The sequence below is a fragment of the Folsomia candida genome, unplaced genomic scaffold, assembly GCF_002217175.1.
Source record: "Folsomia candida strain VU population unplaced genomic scaffold, ASM221717v1 Fcan01_Sc006, whole genome shotgun sequence".
NCBI classification, from domain to species: Eukaryota; Metazoa; Arthropoda; class Collembola; order Entomobryomorpha; family Isotomidae; genus Folsomia; species Folsomia candida.
In genome coordinates, this window is record NW_019091198.1 from 2,621,522 (window position 1) to 2,645,513 (window position 23,992).

The 23,992-nt window shown below is 39.4% G+C and overlaps 1 protein-coding gene across 1 annotated transcript in view; it reads left to right on the plus strand.

The window, feature by feature from the left end:
* The window catches only part of LOC110850913 (transient receptor potential-gamma protein), a 50,029-nt gene extending 26,123 nt beyond the window's left edge, over positions 1 to 23,906 (plus strand). The window contains exons 4-25 of the mRNA XM_022098517.2: positions 4,372 to 4,561; positions 4,775 to 4,822; positions 6,617 to 6,759; positions 9,903 to 10,104; positions 15,784 to 15,960; positions 16,621 to 16,710; positions 16,810 to 16,954; positions 18,318 to 18,464; positions 18,566 to 18,580; positions 18,653 to 18,777; positions 18,851 to 18,966; positions 19,033 to 19,166; positions 19,825 to 19,999; positions 20,098 to 20,293; positions 20,388 to 20,419; positions 20,507 to 20,669; positions 20,842 to 20,883; positions 21,023 to 21,206; positions 21,298 to 21,461; positions 21,580 to 21,701; positions 21,780 to 21,875; positions 21,952 to 23,906. Coding sequence (XP_021954209.1) covers positions 4,372 to 4,561; positions 4,775 to 4,822; positions 6,617 to 6,759; positions 9,903 to 10,104; positions 15,784 to 15,960; positions 16,621 to 16,710; positions 16,810 to 16,954; positions 18,318 to 18,464; positions 18,566 to 18,580; positions 18,653 to 18,777; positions 18,851 to 18,966; positions 19,033 to 19,166; positions 19,825 to 19,999; positions 20,098 to 20,293; positions 20,388 to 20,419; positions 20,507 to 20,669; positions 20,842 to 20,883; positions 21,023 to 21,206; positions 21,298 to 21,461; positions 21,580 to 21,701; positions 21,780 to 21,875; positions 21,952 to 22,528 — 3,283 coding nt within the window. The 3' untranslated portion in view covers positions 22,529 to 23,906. The remainder of the gene's footprint in view (positions 1 to 4,371; positions 4,562 to 4,774; positions 4,823 to 6,616; positions 6,760 to 9,902; positions 10,105 to 15,783; positions 15,961 to 16,620; positions 16,711 to 16,809; positions 16,955 to 18,317; positions 18,465 to 18,565; positions 18,581 to 18,652; positions 18,778 to 18,850; positions 18,967 to 19,032; positions 19,167 to 19,824; positions 20,000 to 20,097; positions 20,294 to 20,387; positions 20,420 to 20,506; positions 20,670 to 20,841; positions 20,884 to 21,022; positions 21,207 to 21,297; positions 21,462 to 21,579; positions 21,702 to 21,779; positions 21,876 to 21,951) is intronic.
* The last annotated feature ends 86 nt before the right edge of the window (positions 23,907 to 23,992 follow it).

Here is a 23,992-nt window from a genome sequence, read left to right on the forward strand (position 1 = left end):
AGAAATTGAGATGATATGGCATGCAAAAAAAGATAAATTACTCGTCCTTATTAGACTTTGTAGGATACACATGCAATGCAGATTAGTAATTTACTTGAGCTGCGATATATATATCAACAAAAAATACGTGTAATCTTACGCAAATAAAAATCTGGAAAATAAAATGGACGGTAAATTAGAGTATGATTGCATAATTGGACTGTGCATAACTTTACTTTGATGCCAAATTTTAAAGCTGTAACCAGTTTTAAAATCTTAAAGCTAAGCTTCTTATCGTCCGTTCAAATATACTGATAAGTTGTTTGTTGAAGGAATATTTGCACTCATGATTACTTCACAGTTGGATTTATTAATAAAGTTCAAAAACCTTTTGAAGAATTCCACATCTGTTCTGTTACACGGACTCGCTCTTTCTTTTGAAAACATTATTGGAGGAAGATCACCTAGTTTATACGGCATAATTAACTTTTACCTCATTTCTCAAAGTTTGAGCTATGGAATTATGCATTCAAAGAGGAACAAACATTCAGAAAGGGTGTGTTTGCCTTCTCCTTGGCACTGACTTTCACTGCCTGTTGTGCACAGAATAATTGGACTTGGGTGACGTATTTCAGAGATGACGACGACACCACAGAAGTGCTCCTACATAGTCGCGGATACAGTCCACTTGTACAATTTGATGGATTACGGTGCTACCCGTTTACATCCTCGCTTGATTCCAAATGCTGGAATGCATTGAATCCAAATGGTTTTAGTGTGCTACCCATTAGTTTTTATTGCTTACAGTTCTCAAAGGAGCACTTTCTATACGAGATGCATTATGACTTTAAAATTGTATGATGATTTCGCTCGAAACGTGGCATGGCACATCTCAATTGAATTGAACAGATGCGTACTATCATTCACTTCACAAGTCTGCTGCAAAAAAAGTAGAACTTTGCACTGCAAACTTAATGACCCAGTTGACAGACGGGTTAAGACGAGTGGAGGAAAAATGAGGGACTAAGAGGGCAACCAACCAAACCATTCTTTCATTCAATGATTTTTCATGGACACATCTTTTGTATCACCTTTATCTCTTTCTACTACTTAATTTGTTCACCCTTTTAGTCATGGTACGTCAACCTGGGCACAAGGGCCCAACATATCCTGATGATGATGATGATGATGATGATTACGCAAGAAAAATGTCAGTTTTTAGGAAATGTGTATGAAGAATAGGACACGGTTCTCAGGCTTGGAAAAATTTTGATAAATCTTATTGCAGAATTTTCTAACTTGATTTAATACATTTCCGAGATGAGGGAAAACATTTAGAATTTATGTGCCTGGGAAAACTGAACAATACGCCACATTTATCAACGCACAGTAAAAAAAAGCAATACAGCCCAGGATCAAGTGGAGGCGTAGTACCGCAATAAAAACGCTGGATGTGACTATTATTACTCGGAAAGGTCCAAATATTGAACAAATGTGTCCAATTTTCTCACCACATGGAATTTCAATGTCCTCACTCACAAGTAATGTATCCACCTTGTGGATAATTGAAAGTCTAGGCCGGCATAAGAACTGGGGAGGAAAGGACAGGGTAAGAAAAGTCACATTTTTTGCAACAAGAAGTGATAGAAATTCATGAACCAAGTGTTATTGCCCTTGAGAGACTGAATAAGCAATGAATATCACTAAAGACCAATCCAGGAGGCAATGCTGCTCTTGCGAGTTGAACGTTGTTGAATACTACATAAAATGAAATTGGCTCCTCGTGCAATACAGAACTGCTGTGGGATGGGCCGTCATATTTAAGCTTATATATAGCATGTGATCCCCTGCCTGGTTTTCCCTTTCGACAACATGTCGTAGTCCGTATGGTGGAGGCGGCGTCGTCATCGGAATATGATTAGGAAACTGTTTTGAACTCAGTCTCATTCTGCTCTGTCCTAAGAATGATTGGTTTCGAGCAAGGGACTTGGAAAGAACAATGAGCACGACGTTTTATGAATATTTTCAATCATTAGAGCAGCAGCAAAAGTGGGAGAGTAAGTATTTTAAAGCTGCTGAAAAAAAAAACGACCGAGATATTTTTCCCTCATGTCACGCAGCGGAATTCACTCATATCTCTTATTATGCATCATGTCGTTTCACCAATAATAAAAACGCTTTAATCTACATAACGTCTCCCCTCGTCTCCACTTTTATTTTTTTGCTCTCCATCCAAGTTACATAAGAGATCATCTTTTCAATATTCGCATGAGCTGGTCGCAACTCGAGAATAAGATATCTCTCAATTTTGCCTCTTCTTCTGTTCCTTTCCTTACTTACCGCCGCGATCATTCGCTGAACCCACCCAAGCAAAAAAAACAATTGTGAATTCACACGAAAAAAATGAATCAAGTCGAAAGGTTGAGACACTGCGGAGTGTGGTATGGTTATCGGTTATATAGTTGGTTGAGTTAGTGGCAAGGTGAGATGAGAACAAGGCCAGATGTTCACTTCTTCTCTAGAGCAAGACCACCTCAACTTAAAGCTTTGCCCGAAAGGATTATATGCAAAATGGTCCAAGTTGATTTCCTCTTTTGTCGGTAGTACAGCGTGATTACGGCGGTGACACCAAATCTTTTTTTTCTACTTATCTTCCCAGGCTTCCTTGTCCCATTTTCTGTCAACGCCATCACTGGACCCCAAACCAAGGTAGAGTGGAAGAGTAGAATCAAAACTAAGCCATCTTGAGCCTCTCGACGTCAGCCACAAGTCTAAAACGCCACTTAAGAACTCTATAGAACCACATGCTAAAAAACCGTCGAGTTAGTTTGCCGTATTTCAGGAGGAAAACTTTGTTTATTCATAAACCATTCAGTTTCCTCCTTTACTAAGCACAATTGAGCCTTGACCAGCTTGAGGGTTGTACTCTTGCATGTGTACACAGTTTTGTAGAGTGATTAAAAAAATTAATTACATTTTGTTCTTGACTCTAGTATTTGCTCTCTGGTCGTATAATGCCATCCCAAATTGTAACTTTCTCCCAAATTAATTGCTAAACTCAATTATTTTCACCGGAGGTAATGTGGACATGGAGGAGGGAAAAGCAGGCAATTTTATGAAGAGCAAACATATTCCTTCATGATGAGTATGTATGAATGTATGAGGACATCGGGGAAAAAACGCCCGGAGACAATGGGTTGCCTTCAGTGGTGGTTGAATGGATTGAGAGATAATCTACTTTGGTGAGCAACGAGGCGGTGGAAAGAGTGAGTGAGCCGACAGGTGGGTTCCATAGCCAACCATCCAACTTTCTCCTCCAATTTGAATAAAAAAGGTAGCCATCCGACCAAACCGGTGGTGGTGCTGGTCTACCAGAACCAGTACCAGCAGCCGTGGCAGAAGTTGCTCATGCACCACATGGTTAGGTAGCATTTTGGGTCTGGAGAAAAGTTCTGCCTGGCTGGTTGAAATTTTGAGGTGGTGGTGAATACAGCGACTGGAGGATCGTCATCAAGTCTCGGTGGAGGAAAAGTGGGTGATGATGCGACTAATTCGATTTCTTTCTAATAACTTTCTCCATATTCCATGAATACGTCCAACGTGCTTGTTTCGCCTGGTTGAACGTGTGCCAATTTGCAAGACACGCAATTGCTTTTAAATTTGAAAAGTAAGAATTTAATTAATATTAATGAGAGAAATGGCGAAGTGGCGTGTTTGGTGGGTTATTTTACATTGTATTCATTAGCGAATTGTTAACCATAGTTTTTGCAGACATCATGAAATAAATTCTCGATTGGATTCTTCACGGGATGCGAATATATATTTACTCTCTGTTGCACTCCATTGAGTAAGACTTGCAATCAGCATGAGAAATGTTAGATGAGCACAGCCATGCAATGGATAATGACCTCTTCTTCCTGGGTCGTATGATCCAAATATGATTATTGTTATTTGTACTGGGTCTCATTATCCATCACTGGACATGGAGCTTAAGAGTGCAATAAATGGCTGGACTTGGTCATATTTATCGAGCTTTCTCTACAACCAGCATGTGTCCCTCTCTGGCCTCTGCCACTCCTCTGCATCCAGTAGGACCCCTTTTTATTTCATTCTCTTGTTCTTCTCATCCCACGTCTATTGTGAGTGTGCTCTGCTGCGCTGCTGCTGCTTCTGCTGGCTCTAATACTTTTCTCATTCTCTTTGAGATTTACAATTTGAAAGCAGAGGAAAAATATGAGAAAAGAATCAGTTGGAAAAGGGGTAACTGCAGTCCATTAACAGAAAGATGCGCATTAATCATAAGTTTGTTGAACAAATGTGGAGGAGAAAATAACAGTGGTGGTGGTTTAGTAGCAGGGAATGAATGAAATGTACTTTTTTTTGTTAACACAGGATGTTGCAGAAAGCAGCAGAGACTATGCACGTTAATATAAATTGTGCTGATCCGCTCGGGAGGTCAGCCCTCTTGATGGCAATTGACAACGAGAACTTGGAAATGGTGGAGTTGCTGTTGGAATATCGGGTCGAGACGAAGGATGCGCTCCTCCACGCCATTTCCGAAGAGTATGTCGAAGCCGTGGAAGTAAGTGACCCCGCATGACTCCAAATAATAAACAGTATGCTCTCATTCTCGTCCCACATACGATGGTTATTAAGACAAAAATACCAACGTCTTGGTCCCATCATTATTTTTCCCTTTCTTCCTCCCTCGCTTGTATCCACCTGCTGAGACAAAGATGTTTTGTGGATGATGATGCCTATCGTACATGTTAAAAATTACTCATCCTTTTCACAGGTCTTATTGGAGCATGAAGACGCGGTTCACAAGCCTGGAGAGCCACACGTATGGATGACGATTTTATTGTCACTTTTTCCTCGTATTCCTATTCAGTGGAAACTTCTCATAAATCATGAGAAAATCCATAATTCTACTTTCTCTCTACTACTGCCGTTGGGTGGGCAAGCAAATCCAACATCCACTACCTCCAGCCACAACTAACCAGCCAATGCCAGGAACGTATGTTTCGCACATTGAAAACATAGGACCCACTTCGTTGGCGTAGTGGATGGCATAAAACTTATGAAAAGACATGAGAATGCAAAAGTCACCTTATATAAAACCCCTTCAGCCAAGTAAAAACTATAGGTTTAAGTTACATGGCTGCGGCAACTACAATGTAGGAATGAGCATTTTTTATTCTGATATCTTCCTGCGTCACAGCTCAAGAAAAAAAATCCCGGACCAAGGATGAATCTCAGTCCTTTCTGAGCCAAACCCCAACAGGTTTGAGTAAAATTTTGGTCGGTTTAGTTGCAAAAACATATTTGTGCACCGTATTCTCAAGAAGAAGAAAGTTATTTCTTAATCACGTGACTGAGCTGGAGTGATATGAATGAAATTTTGCGAGACTAGTTCAGCCTTTCAAGTATTCGTTTGTTGATATTGAATCACATGCACATTATTACAGTCAAACCTCATCCGTTTACAGTTTGGTCATGTAGACGTAAAAGTGTCACCCACATTCATTCATCCATCCACTCACAAATGTATTTATTGGTATTCTCTGGAACAGCCATTCTTCAACAATGGGAGCGTATGTATGGACGTAGGTAGGGCAGCACCAACCAACGTCAACTCACTTCTCACAACCCAGTCATCGTCATCGTTATCCATACACTTACTTATTTGATATTCCAATTGCCTGCCTGCCTGGGTTGGTGAATTGGAGGATGGATAGTTAGTCTTCCTTCTTGGGAAAAGTCAGCTCAAGTCACGTCGTTTTCATTGCCTCCAGTTACGGAGAAAGTGAACAAATGCAATCTCGGACGACTCACACTCGGATTCATTCAGCCATCCCACTCATTATTAAACTAACCGTGTCACCGCCACATGCTTCACCTAAATGAACTCAATCTTGTCAGTTTGATCTTGTCCTCCATGGTCTCTCTGAATGAGCAAAGATCAGTGTGCCGATGAGAACAAGGAGCTGAGCTGCTGAAGGTTAACTGGTAGATTTGTTTTATTAGCACACTACATAATCTTGCCGTCCTATTTTTATGCATAATATTCTTCTTATCACCTTTTCAACCTTGCCAAAAACTGATAAGATTCACACGCCAGCTTTAAACTTGATGGTACAGCCTTCATTCCACATAATAACGAATTCGTAGCCGGAAGCTATGGAATATGAGGAGAAGAAGTTGGTGGTACTAGTGGTAATTTGATTTCTCAACACAAGAAAACTCACCCCGAAGCGCATCATCTCTTCTACAATTGCGGAAACGAGAATTATTGGTTTTGCAGAAATAGAGAGAGAGAGAGTCTTGGATGAGCCTGTGTGTGAAACAAAAATCCTAAAACAAACCCCCACGGGCAGGGTGTTACATATACTGCACTGTATACTCCTCCGTAAGGATATGGGGATACAGGAGCATATTATTTATACAGAAAGCTTGGCAAGATTTAATCATCCGTTGAAGCAGGCAATATAAAGGGGTCGGTTTCTTCTTCTCTAGTAGCGGTGGCGGTTTGGTTGGATGGTACGTTGGTTTGTGGTCCAACTGGCGTTGGTTTGTGGGGAGAGAAAAATTCACCTGGTTTTCAACTTAATTTATCCACTTTGTCTCTGTCAAGCAGAGCTGGGAAGCTCTACCGCCCTCGACGGCCACTTTCACCTCCGACATCACCCCACTCATCTTGGCTGCTCATCGAGATAACTATGAAATCATCAAGCTACTTTTGGACCGAGGAGCCACACTTCCGATGCCACATGATATTAGGTGAGCCTCTTAATTACCGCTTTCGTCGAAAATGTCCTCGTAATTACGTGCTTGTTGGACCGTGTGACATCATATTGTGTTCCTTGTTCTCCGTCCCCTCTTCCTTCCTGGGTCATGAGGCAAGGAAATTCGTACGCCGAGGTGGAGGGCAGCCAAGCGAATGGAAAGAAAAGCTACGAGACAGCTACGAGAGAACTAATTACGACTTGTCCAATACCACGATGGTTTTCGTGGAGGTTTCTTTGTGTACTAAAGAACTAATTCGACCCATTCATCCCTTTTTTGCTCGTAATAACAGATAAGGGGAAAACAATAAACACACTTAAACAAGAAACAATTACTTCTAGGTAATTATTTCTTGGGTTGACTCAACATTGATGCACACACACACGTGTATATAAAACAACAGACATATCATATGTTTATTTTGTTCAATGTATATTTTCCATGCGAAAATTATACACATTGTCGTCAAATGACTGAATAGTTTGGTTTTTAGTACTACTTACTCCTGAACAATTTATAGTTTGAGAGTTATTTGCAATAAAAAACATTGGGTTTTTTATCAACCCTTTCACTTTGCACAAATTGAAGAGACGCGTAAGCAATGTTTGTTCTGGGAACACAAGTAAATAATACAAAAGACTGATTAATATTGACCTATCATAAATCATCAGTGAACGAGATGTGCAAGTGTTGTTGACTCTTCCAATTCTAGAAACGGAAATAAGCAATATAAACTTGCAAGTACTTTCACTTCATGTATGCACATACATTCATGTAGTAAATAATACTGCACTCAATTCAATCAAGTGTGCAAACTTTGCCCGGAATTCATAATTGTCTGTCGGACGACAAGTGAAAGTTTGAAGTCAATTTAATAGTAAATGGTCATTTTTCACGACGACTAGCCTATTCCATTATCAAAGTCACGACCTGCAAGCCAAAACTCAACCTGATGTGATACGTATGTACGCTTCATAAAAGTTATCTGGCCAGGTCATTAAGTTTATTTGTCTTGTGTGCTTGGCAATAAACAGGGACAACCCATTACTCGATTGCTGGATGTCAACATTCTCTTGTACAAAGTCATAATACTCCGTGAAATTGCTGCACACCTAAAACAATCCCTCAGTCTTTATTTATTTGTGAGCCCCTCCAGATCAAGTTTGGTCCAAATGATGGAAAAATAATTGAGTAATAACAAATAATATTTCAGTTAGGAATGCATTTTGGCCATGTTTCCAGTTTACTTTTTACAAGTATTGGCTCATGGATACACTTTTAATGTCAAGATGAGTACAAACAGAACTTAATTTGTCTTTTCCTTTCTCAGCTTTTGTTGGGATCATGTCACCCTAACAGGAAAATAATGGAGACAGAAGATGTTAGTTTTCTTCTCTCTCATCGAGTTCACCAAACAAACTCGCATTTAGTGACCTTTTCCTCCACTGATCCATTACACAAACGGGAAAGGAATACTGTCTCCTTTTTCCAAAACACATTTTCCAGATTGGAACAAGTTGATCTGATTTCATGCCTCGGTGTAATAGATTCCATGAAATTAATCTGTGTTTGAACTAATTCAGTTTTTCTTGCCGTAAGTAACTTGACAAATCTATGGATAATTTATTGTGAGAACCTTTCTTCTTTAGAATCTGTGTAGAAGAAAGAAGCGAAAGAAAGAACGGTAGCAGTCTGGCTGGTAGTTGTTGAATAATACAAATACAATTCAAAAACTTAAGTTCGGTCTGGTGAATCGCGTACAAGTTTCTCCTAGTCAACAGCAGTGACAATTGAATTAGCAAGGAAACACGAGCAGCGAAACTATTTGAACTCATTGGAGTGAAGAAAATCCAGCTTAATTTCTATTTCGGCTCTACTGCTCCTTGTTCTCGCTTTCCAAGAAGGCAAAAACAGTCAACAGATCAGAGTTTGTGGCGGACAATACATTTTTGAGAGAAACGAGATGAGAGTTTTTTGTGGTTTCCTTTCCTCTCTCTCCTCATCTAACAATGGAGGAAATGAGTACTTCTTCACCATTGTTTTCCAACTTGCTGCCACTTCCCGTTTTTGCCACATTTCCGCAAACTTTTCCCTCGTCTCATCTCCTCCAGTTCTACTACTCCCATACAAAATTAATTTCCAAGAGAATGAGGTTAACACTTACTTCGCCACTTGGATCTCTCAAAGATAAACTAATTGCGTCCAAAATTCGAGTAGCTGCTTTCTAATTTGTTGACATATTTAATCGTCATCTCGGTGAAGCAGCGAGCGGGGAGAAATGATAAAGTTAAAGCCAGTAAATAAAATAGCGTTTCAGCCGCACACGGCGTAAAGGACAGTAAAAACGGTTACTGCTATTGTTGCGTATTTTATTCGTTACATGCTCCCTCCACGTTGGCAAAAGTTACTTTTACTTTACATCAGGCAGCCAAAAACATTGTGGTACAATTCGTGCCAAATGAAAGTGGCCGAAAGTTTACAGCGCAAAAACAACGACGACGACGACTTGGTTTGTTGTTAGCAGCAGCACGGTGAATATGGGTCGAATAAAGAGATACACGTATCAGAATCTGCCACGTTATAGGAATGCACACGGAACAGTGGCAAAAGTGATGTTAGTGTGTGTGGAGTGGAGAGATTTTCCCATCTGCCTCGCTTTACTCTGAACCCCAGGAAAAACGAAGCTGTTTTGGTGAAATCTCTGAGTCGAGTCTCCGTTTCCGGTCCCAGTCCATGACTCATTTTCATCTATTGTCCCTCCTTCAAAAGCACAAAAAGATGCTGTTCAAACTCATTTCCTACACGATACACATTATGCGCTTCATACTTTCACCAATCGGGTCTGAACATTAACCGTGTGTATGTATTCATATGCAACGGAGAGAAAGTGAACAATTTACAGTGTGCAAATATTATACTTTCATTTATGTACACACATACTTCTTATCTGCAATCTTATTCCCATGTTGATATGAAGATGATGCTTTTATATGTTTAATGTGTTGTCAGTACAGATTATGCATCTTTGACCTCGCGTAAGGCGTCTAAATGTGTAAATTGTGTCCACATTCTTGCACAACGAAGGTTATCCTTCGAAAGTCCTTGTTCACCCTTCGCGTCTGATTTGCTTGTTGCAGATGTGGCTGCGATGACTGTGTTAACTCGAGACAGGAGGATTCCCTGCGACATTCGCGTTCTCGAATCAACTCCTACCGAGCCCTTGCCAGTCCGTCTCTCATCGCGCTGTCGTCCAAGGATCCCATCCTCACCGCCTTCGAGCTCTCCTGGGAACTCCGCCGCCTCTTCTTTGCGGAACACGAGTTCAAAACGGAGTACATGGTTAGTAACAATATCACATTTTTTGCGTGCTCGTTCTGAGAAAATTTGTGTTTTTTTCCAAATTTATTAACGTTATGAAACGAAATTACTGCAATAATCTGTTAATCATGTGTTAATGTGATGCCGAGTTGTTGATTTGCACGCTATGCAAACAACTGGATAATATTTAACAACAAACAGACAGGAAGTCGACCCTGTTTATCTAACCTTCTTACCCAACTTATTGAAAGAAAGAAAGAGCAAAGAGTCGCAGAGTTGAGCAACTGTTGTCTCTTTTTCTCAATTTATTTAAACATCTCATCCCTTCTTTTGGCAAGGAGCCATCAAAGCAAAGTCGCCACCACCTCGTGTTGAAATAGGATTAAAGATTTAAATCAATGTCCAGCACTTGGCTCACTCATTTCATGCGAATGGGAAGTGTGTAAACTGCAAAGTGGTTTCCATTCAGGCGATGATCATCAAATTCAACATATTGACTGAAAGAGACGGCGGAGTCACCGAAAATGTTGAAATTGAAGGAAATGTTTCGTCAAACTTGGTAATAGTTTGAGTGGGGAGGGGCAACTATTCCAATATTTACGTTGCACATATACTGGTGAGACAACATATGTACATATATTCTTGGAACCACTTTTTATTGCCGTACACACACATATCCACCACGACTGCATCATACATATGTCCATGTGCAAGTGTTGGAGAGGGAAAGCATATTCGTAATAAGGGTCGGTCCGCCGCTTTCGTCGTCGCCGTATAAAGTTGAGTAAGTGTCTGCTGGGGGAGGTACGAAAAATAAAAATCAATTGGTTGGTTGGTGTTAAGATCAAACCACGACACTCGAGCTTGGATTGGATTCAATGGTTCGTTCGACACTTCAAGTCCGTTTCCGAAATGCAAATCCTGAGCCACTTTCTCCATCCTTCACTTTCACCGCTAACCACTGCGCTTTCCCTTTTTCTGCTCCTACTTGACATTCTTTTCTTATAGCACAAACAGACAAGAGAGAGACGATAAAAGGATCTTACCTTCTTCTTCAACAGGCAGTGTAAACTCTGTTTGCTGACTTTCCGCTGGATAAGCTGGCTCAGTCTCCTTCTTTCATTATTTATCTGCACCATCATCTCATCTCATGAGCAAATAATATTTGGAATCTTTGCCTATCTATACCGACGGCGGAAATGGGATGCGATGATCCAGCATAATAATCTGTGGTTAGTGAATTGAATTAAATCAAACATGAAGAGTTGCATCCAGCTAAGGTTCACTGGATTTTGTTTACTTTGCCAGACATTTACCATCACTAACCTTTCTAACTTTGGGAATTTACATATGTATTTATACGGTTGCGGAATAATTGCGTGGATAATTCCATGTTAAATTCTTGCAATGAATAAATTAACATTTGCTTATTGCATTCTGTAGTAAAAGCTTTTTTTACTTAGCACCTCTCTCCAATTCCAATCTTTCTTTGCGAATATTAATTAAGAAAAGTCAGATAAAATAAGATTAAAGTAAAATGGAAGTCAATTTTCAGCCAAGGTTTTGATTTCGGTTTCTTTATTCGCTGTTAACTACATGAGCTTACCGAATTTTATCTCCCCATCACACAGAGTAATCGTATCACTGCTTTATCACATCACTATACGAACAACGTAAGCGAGGTGAGGAGTCAGAGTTCAATGCTGTTGGTTTAGCAAAGACAGCTCCGGAGGGTAGAGATTTGCCAGGAAGGGCTCAAATCGGCCGAGGAAGATGTGTTTACTGGTCATAAAACAAAATGAAATTAGCCCGTAAACAAGGTCAGCGAGGTATTTGGTTTCTCTCTCGCGCCCTGTTTTAAAATGGTGGTCGTCGTTTGTACTCGTGCGTATCCAATGATTTCAACCAAATAGCTTTTTCCCTCCTTCACTTTTATTTCCCTTCTCCATTTCTCTATTTTCGCTCTGTTTGGTCCACTGAATCGACATCAAAGCAAGTTTTAATCCGTCTCATATTGGTTCGTCAACTTTGTTGGAAGTCAGTGAGGCACGTCTTTGTTAGTTGTTGATATGACGTATGTATAGCTAACACATAAAACTGGAATGGTCAACGGTTGTTGTCACACACACAAAAAAAAACAATAAAATGGAACTATTGGATTCTGTGTAGTGAAAGTAAATTAAAAACATGAAAGTAATCCTAGAAAGCAGTGATCCTAATAAAATGTCATAAAACCACATTAAACTAACGTGACGTGCTATAAATAAAAAATCTGTTTTTTTCTGTGAGTCAGTCCTATTTCTAAATCGGTCCATGAAGTGGAAGGGCGAGATTTCTTGTAAATTATGAACATCATGTGTTGCACCCAAAGGAAGGAAGGGAGTGAGATACGAAATAATACATAAGATTTCCTGCTTGACGAGACTTTTTACGTAAGAGTGAGTGGTTGTCGGTGTCTGCTGCTCCTCCGGATGGATTTATATATGTACGTACGTAGTGTGGGTAAAGTGAAGACAAAAATCTGGATCGTGGTCGTCAGTCATTTCGATTTCATGTCACAAGCATGACGAGTTTTTGGGCTCAGATTTCCTCGTCTTCTTGTTCCTCCACTCACTCCACTTTATGAGGGCCTATGAGACTCGGATTTTGACACAGTTTTATTATCCCTGTTAAAATAAACTAATTGCTCCATTTTAGAAAATGCACTCATTGTCAGATATTGCATGGCATCGAGACCACCGCACAGCACCAACTTTCACCAAGGGAAAGTGCTCAATTTAGTAAGAATCCCGCTGCTTGTGCTAGACAGACAGACGACAGCGAGGGTTACAGAGAGAGAACGAGAGTGACTTTCTCATGAAATATTTTATGGAAAAATTTAGCCGTAATAAAATTACTCTTTAAAAACGTTTGGCTTTTTTCCAGACACTACGTCAGTTAGTCTTTATATAATAACTGTGTTGTTAAAGATCGTGGTAATATGTGTCCAAATCCAAAGAATGAGACAGGGACTGACTTCAGTTATAAATATGTGTCAGGCAAAATGCTATGTTTCACAAACCTATGTAATATGTATGCATAATGGAAGGTCCTTCCTAAACGTGCAAAACTATTAGTAAATTGAGTTTTTCCTCGTAAGTTTTATATAAAAATTTACTCTAACTGACTTCGCGGAATAGTACCAGATTGTAATCTTATACAACCAAGTTCAAATTTTTAATGTTGCAGAACCAGGCAGAACCACCATTATATATTCTGTAGTTCAAAAACCTCAAATATTTCTCTACTTTTTCTATTGCTCGATGCCCATGCCTGGTTTGCGTAAGTGATAAAAATAATGTTTAAAAGTGGAAACTCATTTTCCACAAATCTTGACAGAATCTCTAACATTCAAAAATGTACGAGTTTTTTTCTCTTCATAAAAACTGGCGTTCTGGTACTTTATTCCAAATAAGAAATATTTTTGAATTCAGAAACTGTAACTTTATTTAGAAGGTCAAGTTTCTCAACTGACATAAAAATCCAGTAATAATTTATAGACCAAGTTTGAAAGAGTTTAGTTCACAGCATGCATGCACTTAAGTTAGCGGAGCGATATTTGCATGGGGACTTTTTAAAAGGACCACGTTGTGCAGAAACAGGCAAACTCATTTGTATAAGTACTCCATTTTTTCTTATGCTGAAAAAGCTTCAGGACAATCTGCCAATCTTTTACCAAGGTCATCATCGAGCATCTCATCTGGTCGAACTTGAATGAAAATTATGTTCGTCAGTGTTTGAATTTTTTTTAAAGAATTTATGTTTCGATGAAAACTACTTGAATCAAATTCAGTTCCGCAACATACGTCCCACAAATTCGGAGAGAAGTCTCTGCATGGGGTGGACGAAAATAAATGGATGAGAGAGACTCAACGAAGACGCGTCGTGGAAGACATAAAACCGTCATTTGAAGATACCAGTATGCAAATTATACCATTTGCTACTCTTCTTCCTGAATACATAGGTCGTGATGAAGACGAAGAAGGATTCGATGGCAGCAGCGGATGTAAAAGCTTGGTCTTCCGCTGGTGGTGGTGGTGTTGCATTATAGCGTGTGTTGGAGGTGAATGGAGAAAGTCGGCAGTTATTGGGTAGCATAATCCAACAATCAGAATGGGCTGAAACGGGCACAATTTTTATTTACAAAAGAGACGGAAATGATGTAGGAGAGTTTTGAATATGTGGTGGTGATGGATTCGCTACATTACATTTGGTGTGCGTATCCACATCAAATGTAGTGAATGATGGTTGTGGTGGTGGGACGAGCACAATAAATAAGCAGGTCCTTTGATCATCTCATCTCAATCTTTGACGGATACTGATGTGCTCTGTGCTCACTTCATGAACTTCATTTAATGTGATAAAAGTCCGCAATCCGTTCCTTAGATTTTTGTAGGATTATATTTTGTGAGATATTACACGCATCTACATATTAGTGAATCCTCAATGTTCTTCTATTCAATAGAGACAGTAGTGTTGGGCTTGATTTAAATTTTGTATTCTAACACCACTACCATTTTTCAACCTTGTAATACATCTAAATTTTTTGGCCGGTTGTATAATAATGGGGTTCGTAATATGGCATGTAAAAAATTAACGCTCACTGGTCCCACCACGAAAACAATTTTCTTCTTCCTTTTGCATTATGCGCACTTATTTTTACAAACGGCATTCATAAAATTTGTAAAGCCTTTGATCATTAAATGAACACTTACCCATGTAATCTCTTATTGCATTATATGCTCAGAGGAGGAGAGAAATGGTCCCCATCAGAGTAAACGATGTCCATTTGGAAAGACATTGATGTTCGCTAACCACAAATTGAGCGTTGAATTTCCTCTGGAACGTCGTTCCCAATGTATTTAGCGAATGTTGACAACGGGAAGGAGACGATGGGTCAAAGACTTTGCTGCTCGGACTTGCTTGAATCTTAGCAATAATAACAACAACCAAGACCACGAAGACGTACGTAACTCGTGGTGGTGGCGACTCGTTATCCAACAACTGCACTTCAATAACACACACACAATGGGATGCAACAACATTACGTATTCTACTCCATCCATATTCTATACCTCTTTGTATTCCACTCTGTCATTCTGAAATTGTATTTCGACCAAGCACAAAAGCTTTCCCATTGGATTTAGGGGAACCTCCGATAAAAATGACAGTGTGGACTCACTTGTACAAATCCGGAAGCTGGGGCCGTTTGATGGGAATGATTTTCGATTCCTCACTCTGCTTTACGTTTACTTGGTCCTTGATTCGAGCAGTCGTCGAGTCAAAGCGTCATCAGGGAAAGAATGCTTTCGTTGGATCTCCCACCCACATACTTGGACGACGCTTATGCCGACCTACATAACCTCGTACATATAATACACACGTGTGCCACTTAACACATTCAATACCCAGTGTCCAAAACTCGATAAAAGCTGTTACTATACTGGGAGAAAGCGGATTCAATTGCATGATTATACGTTGACCTGTCAGCGTCATGGGCTAAACTGACTGACTCTGTGACCTCAGCTTTGAGAATTGAGGATTGCGATGAGTAACATGGACCTCAAAATTCGATGTTTATAAACCACAAAAGTCTATTTGCTATTCAGCACTGTATTTGGAATAGTAATAATATTCGTGATTTGTTATCCTATTCTGTAGGAGCTTCGGAAGCAATGTCAAGAATTCGCAACTGCCCTTCTCGATCACACCCGGAGCAGTTATGAGCTGGAAGTATTGCTTAACCATGACCCTGGAGGACCAGTGTTTGAGCACGGGGTTGGTGAAAGGATGAATCTTAATCGACTCAAGCTTGCAGTCAGGTTTCGCCAAAAAAAGGTTGGTCCCCGTTTTTTTCTGATGTATTTATTCCGTTCCGTTACATAACCGTATGTTAATTTTTACCATTAAATTTATTGACGTATCATATTGTATAATCTGCAAATTGTTTGTCTATTCAAAATTCAAAATTTTGCTTTTTTATGAGCAAGGTTGGCCGCAGCAGTGTACAAAATGTATAAATTATTTGTCGAATGATTTCTGTCTGCCAATGGGTAAACAAACCTCCTGCGTCAAATATGTAGAAGTGAATTACTTTGTGTTGGCAGGGGGCAGATTCCTTTCACTTGCAGTTGAACTAGTCAACAGCAATAAATATTTAATAGATAAACAAAGATCTGGTGGTTGATTCTGCTGCCAAATCACTGAGGCTGAAGCAGCACACAAACAGAGGATGCTCAGGTTAACAATTTGTCGGAATGTGGTGGTCAGCAAATGGTAACTCATCCTTTTGACGCTGGCTGATTTCACTCCTGTTTTGTGGTTGGGGATGAAGTGGAGGCTCATATTCGGATCAGGGCAGCTCCCAGGACATGGTTTCCTCTTGTGTATATGTTTAATGAAATTCTATGCGATTCAAGTGGTCAAAAAGCGCTATTAATAGTCCGATTCTATTTCAAACTAGCGGTAGAAGTGCTAAATAAATTTCAATCTTTGCAGTTTGTTGCTCACCCCAATGTCCAGCAACTGTTGGCCTCCATTTGGTACGAAGGACTGCCCGGATTCCGCAGGAGAAATATGCTCTTTCAGGTACTGTTTAACAATGGATGTTCAAAAGTTCAAACCAAGCTTCAAAAGGTATCAACGAACTCTGGCTGAGAGTTTAAGTTACGATTTTTGTTGATGCAGGCGCTGGAAGTGATTCGCATCGGACTTCTCTTCCCATTTTTCTCCCTGTGCTACATCATTGCCCCAAAATCGTCGTGGGGCCAGACAATGAGGAAGCCTTTTATAAAATTTATTTGTCATTCCGCTTCCTACTTTACCTTTTTGTGTAAGTCATCAACTTTCTTGCCCTGCATACTATCCCTCCACGCTATGCACTCGCTATGCGGGATGGAACTTTATTGCCCATCTTCGGAGTAAACTTTCCCCTAACAAGCAGTATCTCAAAATCTCACACTTCCGACGAAATAAAAAATGTAATTCCATTATTAAATAGATCGCCATCTGTCGATAACTGCTTTCCTTATGAAAACCTCGAATGAAACATATCATCAAATCTGTTGGAGAGATGTACCCACTATTTTTAGTACAATTGGGTCAAGATACTCATGATGTTACAAAACATTTTTAAAGTCATTGCATCCTCGTATATACAATGTAATTCTCTATATTCACCAAACATAAGAGTGACACATTTATAGCCCATTGTTGCAATAATTCCGTGACCACTCATTACACTGAACCTTGCAAACTAATTGAATTACGGAGGCAATGACTCGGTCCGGATGTTGAGAGGGAGAGTAGAATTCTGTTGCACCTCATTACCCTCTCAAAGCTTCTCGTGCATTAGACGCCAGCTCATTTCGTGGTCAGTTTGTGCGGTATTCGCTTATAACTTTGGTATCATTATTGTTGCCTCGCGCTCATTAAGTAAGATTAAGAGAAAGGGCTTTTTATTGAGGAAATAAATGGGACAGTTTGTCTGAAACTGAAACCATTTGTTTTCACTTTCATCCCTGACACAATTTTTCTCTTGGGTTTCAAGAAAATATAATATGGCTGAAAGAAACTAGGCACTTTTTCCATTCGTCCAGCCGTTCTTTTCAAAATTCCAATTTACACAAGAACACAATGTATGTATATGCAATTCTTAGACCATTTTAGACCGCGTCAAGAGCAAACTGACCCTTTCAATTTGTGCCTCCAAAATTTCCTGCATTTTCCCAACATCTTATCTAATTCCCTCTGGGAGTGAGCGACAATCAATTTCCAATTTATCTACTGCCAACTAAGGACCGTGTGGCGAGAGTAAGGTGACATTCAATTATCCTGCAACCAATCCAGACCTGATTAGTTCACATTTACTTTTGGCTCAGTTAACGTTGAGAAGGTCTTCGCTGTGTCCCCAGTTTAATGCATTTCTAATGTTCCGGGGTCCTAGGGGATGGTTTGGTCTCCGTTGTAATGGGTGTCACTGAAAAGGGCGTAGATAATTGAATTACATATATTTCGCTCTATACTGAAGTGGTGGAGTATCCTCGAATGAACAATTTAACAAATAGATATGTCCCCCATTTGATTTTTTTACGAAGAGACAAAATCCAGTTAGGATAACGACCAAGACTTATTCCACTTACACTTGTCGATGATGATGATTACTTTTGTGATGGTGTCAAAAAATAAATTTTCAGTTTTGCTAATACTCGCATCTCAACGATTCGAGACATTTGTGAACGAGTGGGTGGGAGTGGAGACGGAGTGGGTCTCTACAGATGTGACCACAAAGCGAGGCGCTCCTCCAACAATCGTCGAGTGGTTCATACTAGCTTGGGTTTTTGGTAAGTTGAACTTTAGTAAGTATAAATACTTTTAGTGGCAACTTTTCTCAATTTTTCTTTCTCTACACAAATGTAATCTGTTCTATTTGTACATTTTTAAGGGTTGATTTGGAGTGGTGAGTATTTTCAACTAATTAAATATTCTGATTTGGAAGTAATTATTTACTTACGTATTTTACAACCAACAGAAATAAAACAACTTTGGGACGTTGGACTGCAAGAATACGTCAGCGATGTTTGGAACGTGCTAGACTTCATAACGAATTCGTTGTACGTTGCTACGATAGCTCTTCGAATAGTCGCTCACGCTCAGGTATGGTGAATACTGATGGGAAAAGTAATTGTCTCTCTGAATAAATACAAAGTGGACGATTAAATATTTACAGGTGAAAAGAGAGGAGGCCAATGGTATCGATACTCGCACCCAAGGTCGAGAAGATTGGGACGCGTGGGATCCCATGTTGATAGCAGAAGGATTATTTGCTGCTGCAAATATTTTTAGGTATGCGCAAAAAAGATAAGCTTTCTGCTACAAAATGTATTCTGAAAATCTGTCTTTGAACTGCAGTTCTTTAAAACTCGTATACATATTTTCCGTCAATCCGTACCTGGGTCCACTACAAATCTCATTGGGTCGAATGGTGATGGACATTATGAAGTTCTTCCTCCTCTACATTCTGGTCGTCTTTGCTTTCTCCTGTGGTAAGTGAACCGTAAAAGGAGGGAGAGATAGTGCGAGGCTGAAGTATTTAGATGACTGCCGACAGCGAGAGATGTTTGAATAGGCTTTCATTAAGCTTATGATTTCAGCAAACCACATGTATGCATTAGTGAAATTGCATGCATACAGGGGTCTTGTTATCAAATGTGAATCTCCTTTAAATACCTCCTGAAGGCAGGCAAAAGCATACCACTGATATCACCACCAGTAAATTTTACGGGAATTGTTTGGGCTCAAATTTCCAAGTGAATTTGTGAAATGAAGAGTTGGAGGGCATACCTTAAATTTTGTCGTGACTAGAATGTGATAGATATTTTAACCCGTAATGTGTAGGCGACACTAACTCGTGTTACATTTCCATTTCTCTCAACATTGCTGTTGATAAGGGCGGATAAAGAACAAAGTATTTACAGATTTAGTGCTGTGAGACTATATTTCGTGTCTATCGTTTACAAAAATCAGTAGATATAAATATGTTTTGTTGGAAGACATGGGTGTTTTTTTGATAAACCAATTTATTCGAGCTTTCGATGCTAAACTTGCATCATCAGGATTTTAACAATTTTTGGAAAAAAACAGTGATATCTTTAAAAACAATGGAGTAGATATAACTTTGATGAATGATTTTTTATTTCACAGGTATGAATCAATTACTCTGGTATTATGCGGACTTGGAACACGACAAATGCAGGAAATTGCTGGAGTTGAAGCAAATGGAAGCAGAAAATGCCACAGATAGTAATCCTTACGCAAAAGGTGTATTTCACAATGAGAGAGATCCCGAAGGATGTATTCTTTGGAGGAGATTTTCCAAGTATGCAAATGGCTTACACCACTTACAAAGATGACAATACAATTGTGCCCATTTACATATGTGTCTAGAAATGTATGTAATCGCATATATTTTTTCAGCTTATTTGAAACAAGTCAAACCCTTTTCTGGGCAGTGTTTGGCCTCATCGAGTTGGAAAGTTTCGATCTCGCCGGAATAAAAAGCTTTACTCGTTTTTGGGGCTTGTTAATGTTTGGATGTTTTTCCGTCATCAACATCGTCGTTCTTCTCAATCTACTGATTGCCATGATGAATCACTCGTACCAACTCATCTTTGTAAGTTTAACCCAAGTTTTTGCTATACAATAAATTTCGAATTGCTATATAATATTAAGAAGAGATTTTGTAATCTGTTGACTTTTTCTTTCAGGAAAAATCGGATGTCGAATGGAAATTTGCAAGGTGAGATAAATATCTTTTTATACTAAACGAAGCATGCCATTCATTATAAGATATTAAACTGCTGCGTTTAATTTTATTGTAAAACAGGTCAAAACTGTGGATCAGTTACTTTGAAGAGGGTGCCACTGTTCCTCCTCCTTTTAATGTTATCCCTGCTCCAAAAACGTTTATCTACTTTTTCAAATGGTTTTGCAAAAAGATGTGCAAGTTTTCCGTGAAAGCAAAAAGGGAGCATATCAAAACCATTCGGGTAATTTACTTTACATATTGAGTGACCGCAAATTATACAGATTAGAGATTCATTTTCTAATTAAAAACAATGTATTTTTTATAAAGTCGATTTCATTTGAATTTTTGAATTTTCTCACATTTTCTTCTGAAAAATCTTTACTTATTCATCTCCTCATTTTTTTATCCTTCAGCGGAAAGTGCAACAGCAGAGCGAAAGAGATGTACGATATCAGGTACTAATAATTTTCATACTGAACACGTATATGTACATACGTAGGTAAATATATACCGAGATTCCTTGCAACCGTCCCCTGAATTAATTTTCGTACTTTTGCACGAGAGATAATTAATTCGTATTACTCTTTTTTACAGAACATTATGAGGAACTTGGTGCGACGCTATGTGACATCTGAGCAACGACAAGCGGATAACCAAGGAGTCACTGAGGATGACGTTAATGAAATTAAACAGGACATTTCTGCATTCAGATGCGAGTTGCTGGAAGTTTTAAAGAATTCCGGGATGAACACCACTTCTGTGTCTGGATTGGGAGCTGGTATGTTTAATCAACTCTGGCAATTACGCAGCATGGCGCATATTATTATTAATTATATCGGCCAAATAATAAAATTTCCTATTTCTTGAAGGTTCTGGTGGGAAAAAGAATCGACAGCGAGAGCGAAGGCTGATGAAAGGTTTCAACATCACCCCCGCACCAGCATCATCCGTTTCAATAGCGTTGTCCGACGTGTTAGAGATGGACCCACTGCAGGAAATTGACTCCACCCATTTCGACAAGAAATCCCCCAAAGTACAGCCACACAATATTGAATGCCACAAGATTTTACCGCTTAATTAATTTTGTGAACCTTAGCCGTGTTCAGAGTAATTTGTAGTAAGATGGCTGTGTATTAACTAAATTATTTCAGACGCGACTTGCACGATTAGCTCGAATGGCGAATGCCAAAAGAGAAATGTCAAAGAAAAAGTGGGGAACTCTAATTGAGGCGGCAAGAAATGCAGGAATGTCGAAGATCATAGGAAGATCGAGGTACAATTATCTATTCAGTCTTGTATCCAGCGCATGCATCCATTACATAAATCCTCTTAATACATATGAAAATTATAGGTCAGAAGACTCGGTTTGTTCCAACTGCAGTCAAGGGAGCTCCGCCGGTGCAGTTGCAAGAAAGTTGAGACACACTTCCACAACTACAGATCACGGGTAAGTAGGATTTAGCTATTTCTTATAATAATATGGCTATGACGATTTAGACACAATTTGTATCGTTAAATTTCAGTGGTTCCAATTCGAGCATAAATCGGGACAATGATGGGAAAAAGAAACGCGAACGGTTTGCCCGAAGCAGATCAGGGGCCGCACTCCCAATGAGTTTTACCAGATTACGATTTCGCAGCAGTGGAAAAAGCAGCAGGGCGTCCGGACTGAGTCAAAGTTTAGACGCTGGCGACACGTCCGAACTAGGAGACGATTCTTTTGACGAAATTAAACCTGTGAAACGTACAACTTCCGCCCCTTCGAGGGAAGGCTCTGCAACTCCTCCTTCCGAACTGCCACCGCCACCGCCATCCGGCTTAAGCTCGTCGATCCCACACTCGCCAACAATTTTGGAGGAACCTGTACAAGTCGCGGAAGTGAAGGCATCTCCACATCAAGCACACATTTGCGTAATGTTGGAGCAAGACGTTTGCGACAGAGTAGTATTAAATCAAGACCGGCCCAAAAAACCGAATGGCTCCACTGCCACGACTCCTCCCACCACATCCACCACGACAACCACGGCAGTGACCGCACCATCCAAGTTGCAAGGGATAGTGCAACCCTTGCGACCTTCCACGTCGTCCGGTTGGTTATGAAAATCGTCACTATTTTGCGTCACTCTATTCCAAAAATCTTTGTTTTGCACTCTCGACGACACGACAAGAATCCATTTGTTGTAATTCACCACCACTCCGTTGACTGTAGTTAGATAAATAGTTTCGTGAGAATTTATATATATCGCAAATTATAATAGTGAAAATTCATAAAATGTTTAAGGTACCTGCTCTTCATAGTCTGTAAATGATGCCGCCGTCGTTATCAGACTAATTTGAGGCGAGATTTGGCCTCATATGTCAAACAAAGTTTTTTGAATTACACAAACTGTGTGATATTTATTATTTATGATGAGATAAATTGGTGTCTCTAGGCTAGCCATTTATCATAATGGGGTAGAAAATTTACCACATTGAGATTTTATATATATATCAAATTTCCATTAAGTATGTGCCCCGTGCCACATACCTCCGCTAGTCGTGTTTTGATTAATTAGCACATCTCACTTGTACCTTAATTATCTAGTCAAGTAGATAGATACGAACTCGGATGATCCTTTTTGCCATTTTCCATCCTTTCCAGATATTCTGATCTTTCTGATGTTAGCATTTGTTATTATCTAGAAGCCAAGCGTCTTTGGCTTTCACTACCATTTCAAATTATTCGGTTGACTGTACCACTCCAGGAAATTAATTGTTTCCAGATTGGTTATCTACTTATCACACTCTTTTCACCTAACTTAAACGAGTCAAGTTTTATTCGCCGTTAAAATTTGTACAATACCGAAACTAAGTAAGCTCTCTTGCTGTTCCATGATGAAAATGTTGTCAAAACTTTGTTGTCAAACTTTCACTTTATATGTACATAAACATATATCTATTGTAAATTCAAACTCATCAAATTGTGCTCATCAGATTCCAGTGATAACTTGTTGATCCCACTATGCTACATACAACAAGTACATAAATTTAGGATATGAAAAGTATCCACTCACAAAGATTCGCTATTTGTACCGTCTGTCTCCTATGCTGAACCTCGACAAGCTTTATTGGATCTAAATGTATATCTCCCTATCTACTTATGCCTCACATTCTTTGTAAAGACACAACTGGAAATGTGAAACCTGGACCATTCTTCAGACAGACCAGAGTTTGCGGATTATATTTCGGCCTGGTTGGACGATAAGTTACGTATGTAATAGCCACAGCATGTATAATTACATTGTGCGATACTTTGTAAAATCAATGTCACATTTTAATAACTGCACTTAACCTCAGTAGAATGTAGTAGTGAGTCGTTTAAACAAATTGTATTTTCATTCCGAGGAAACGTACAAATGGAAAAATGTGTGTAATAATCTGTCTGTAGTGACACGTTTCATTAATCGATGAGTAAAGGTGAAGATTCTATTCATTTCTAGTCTGTCGGTCGTGATGTGTCTGCTTTTTTGCAAATTTCTCAGTCACCATTTGCCCATAAATCTAGAAAATAATTATTAACATTTT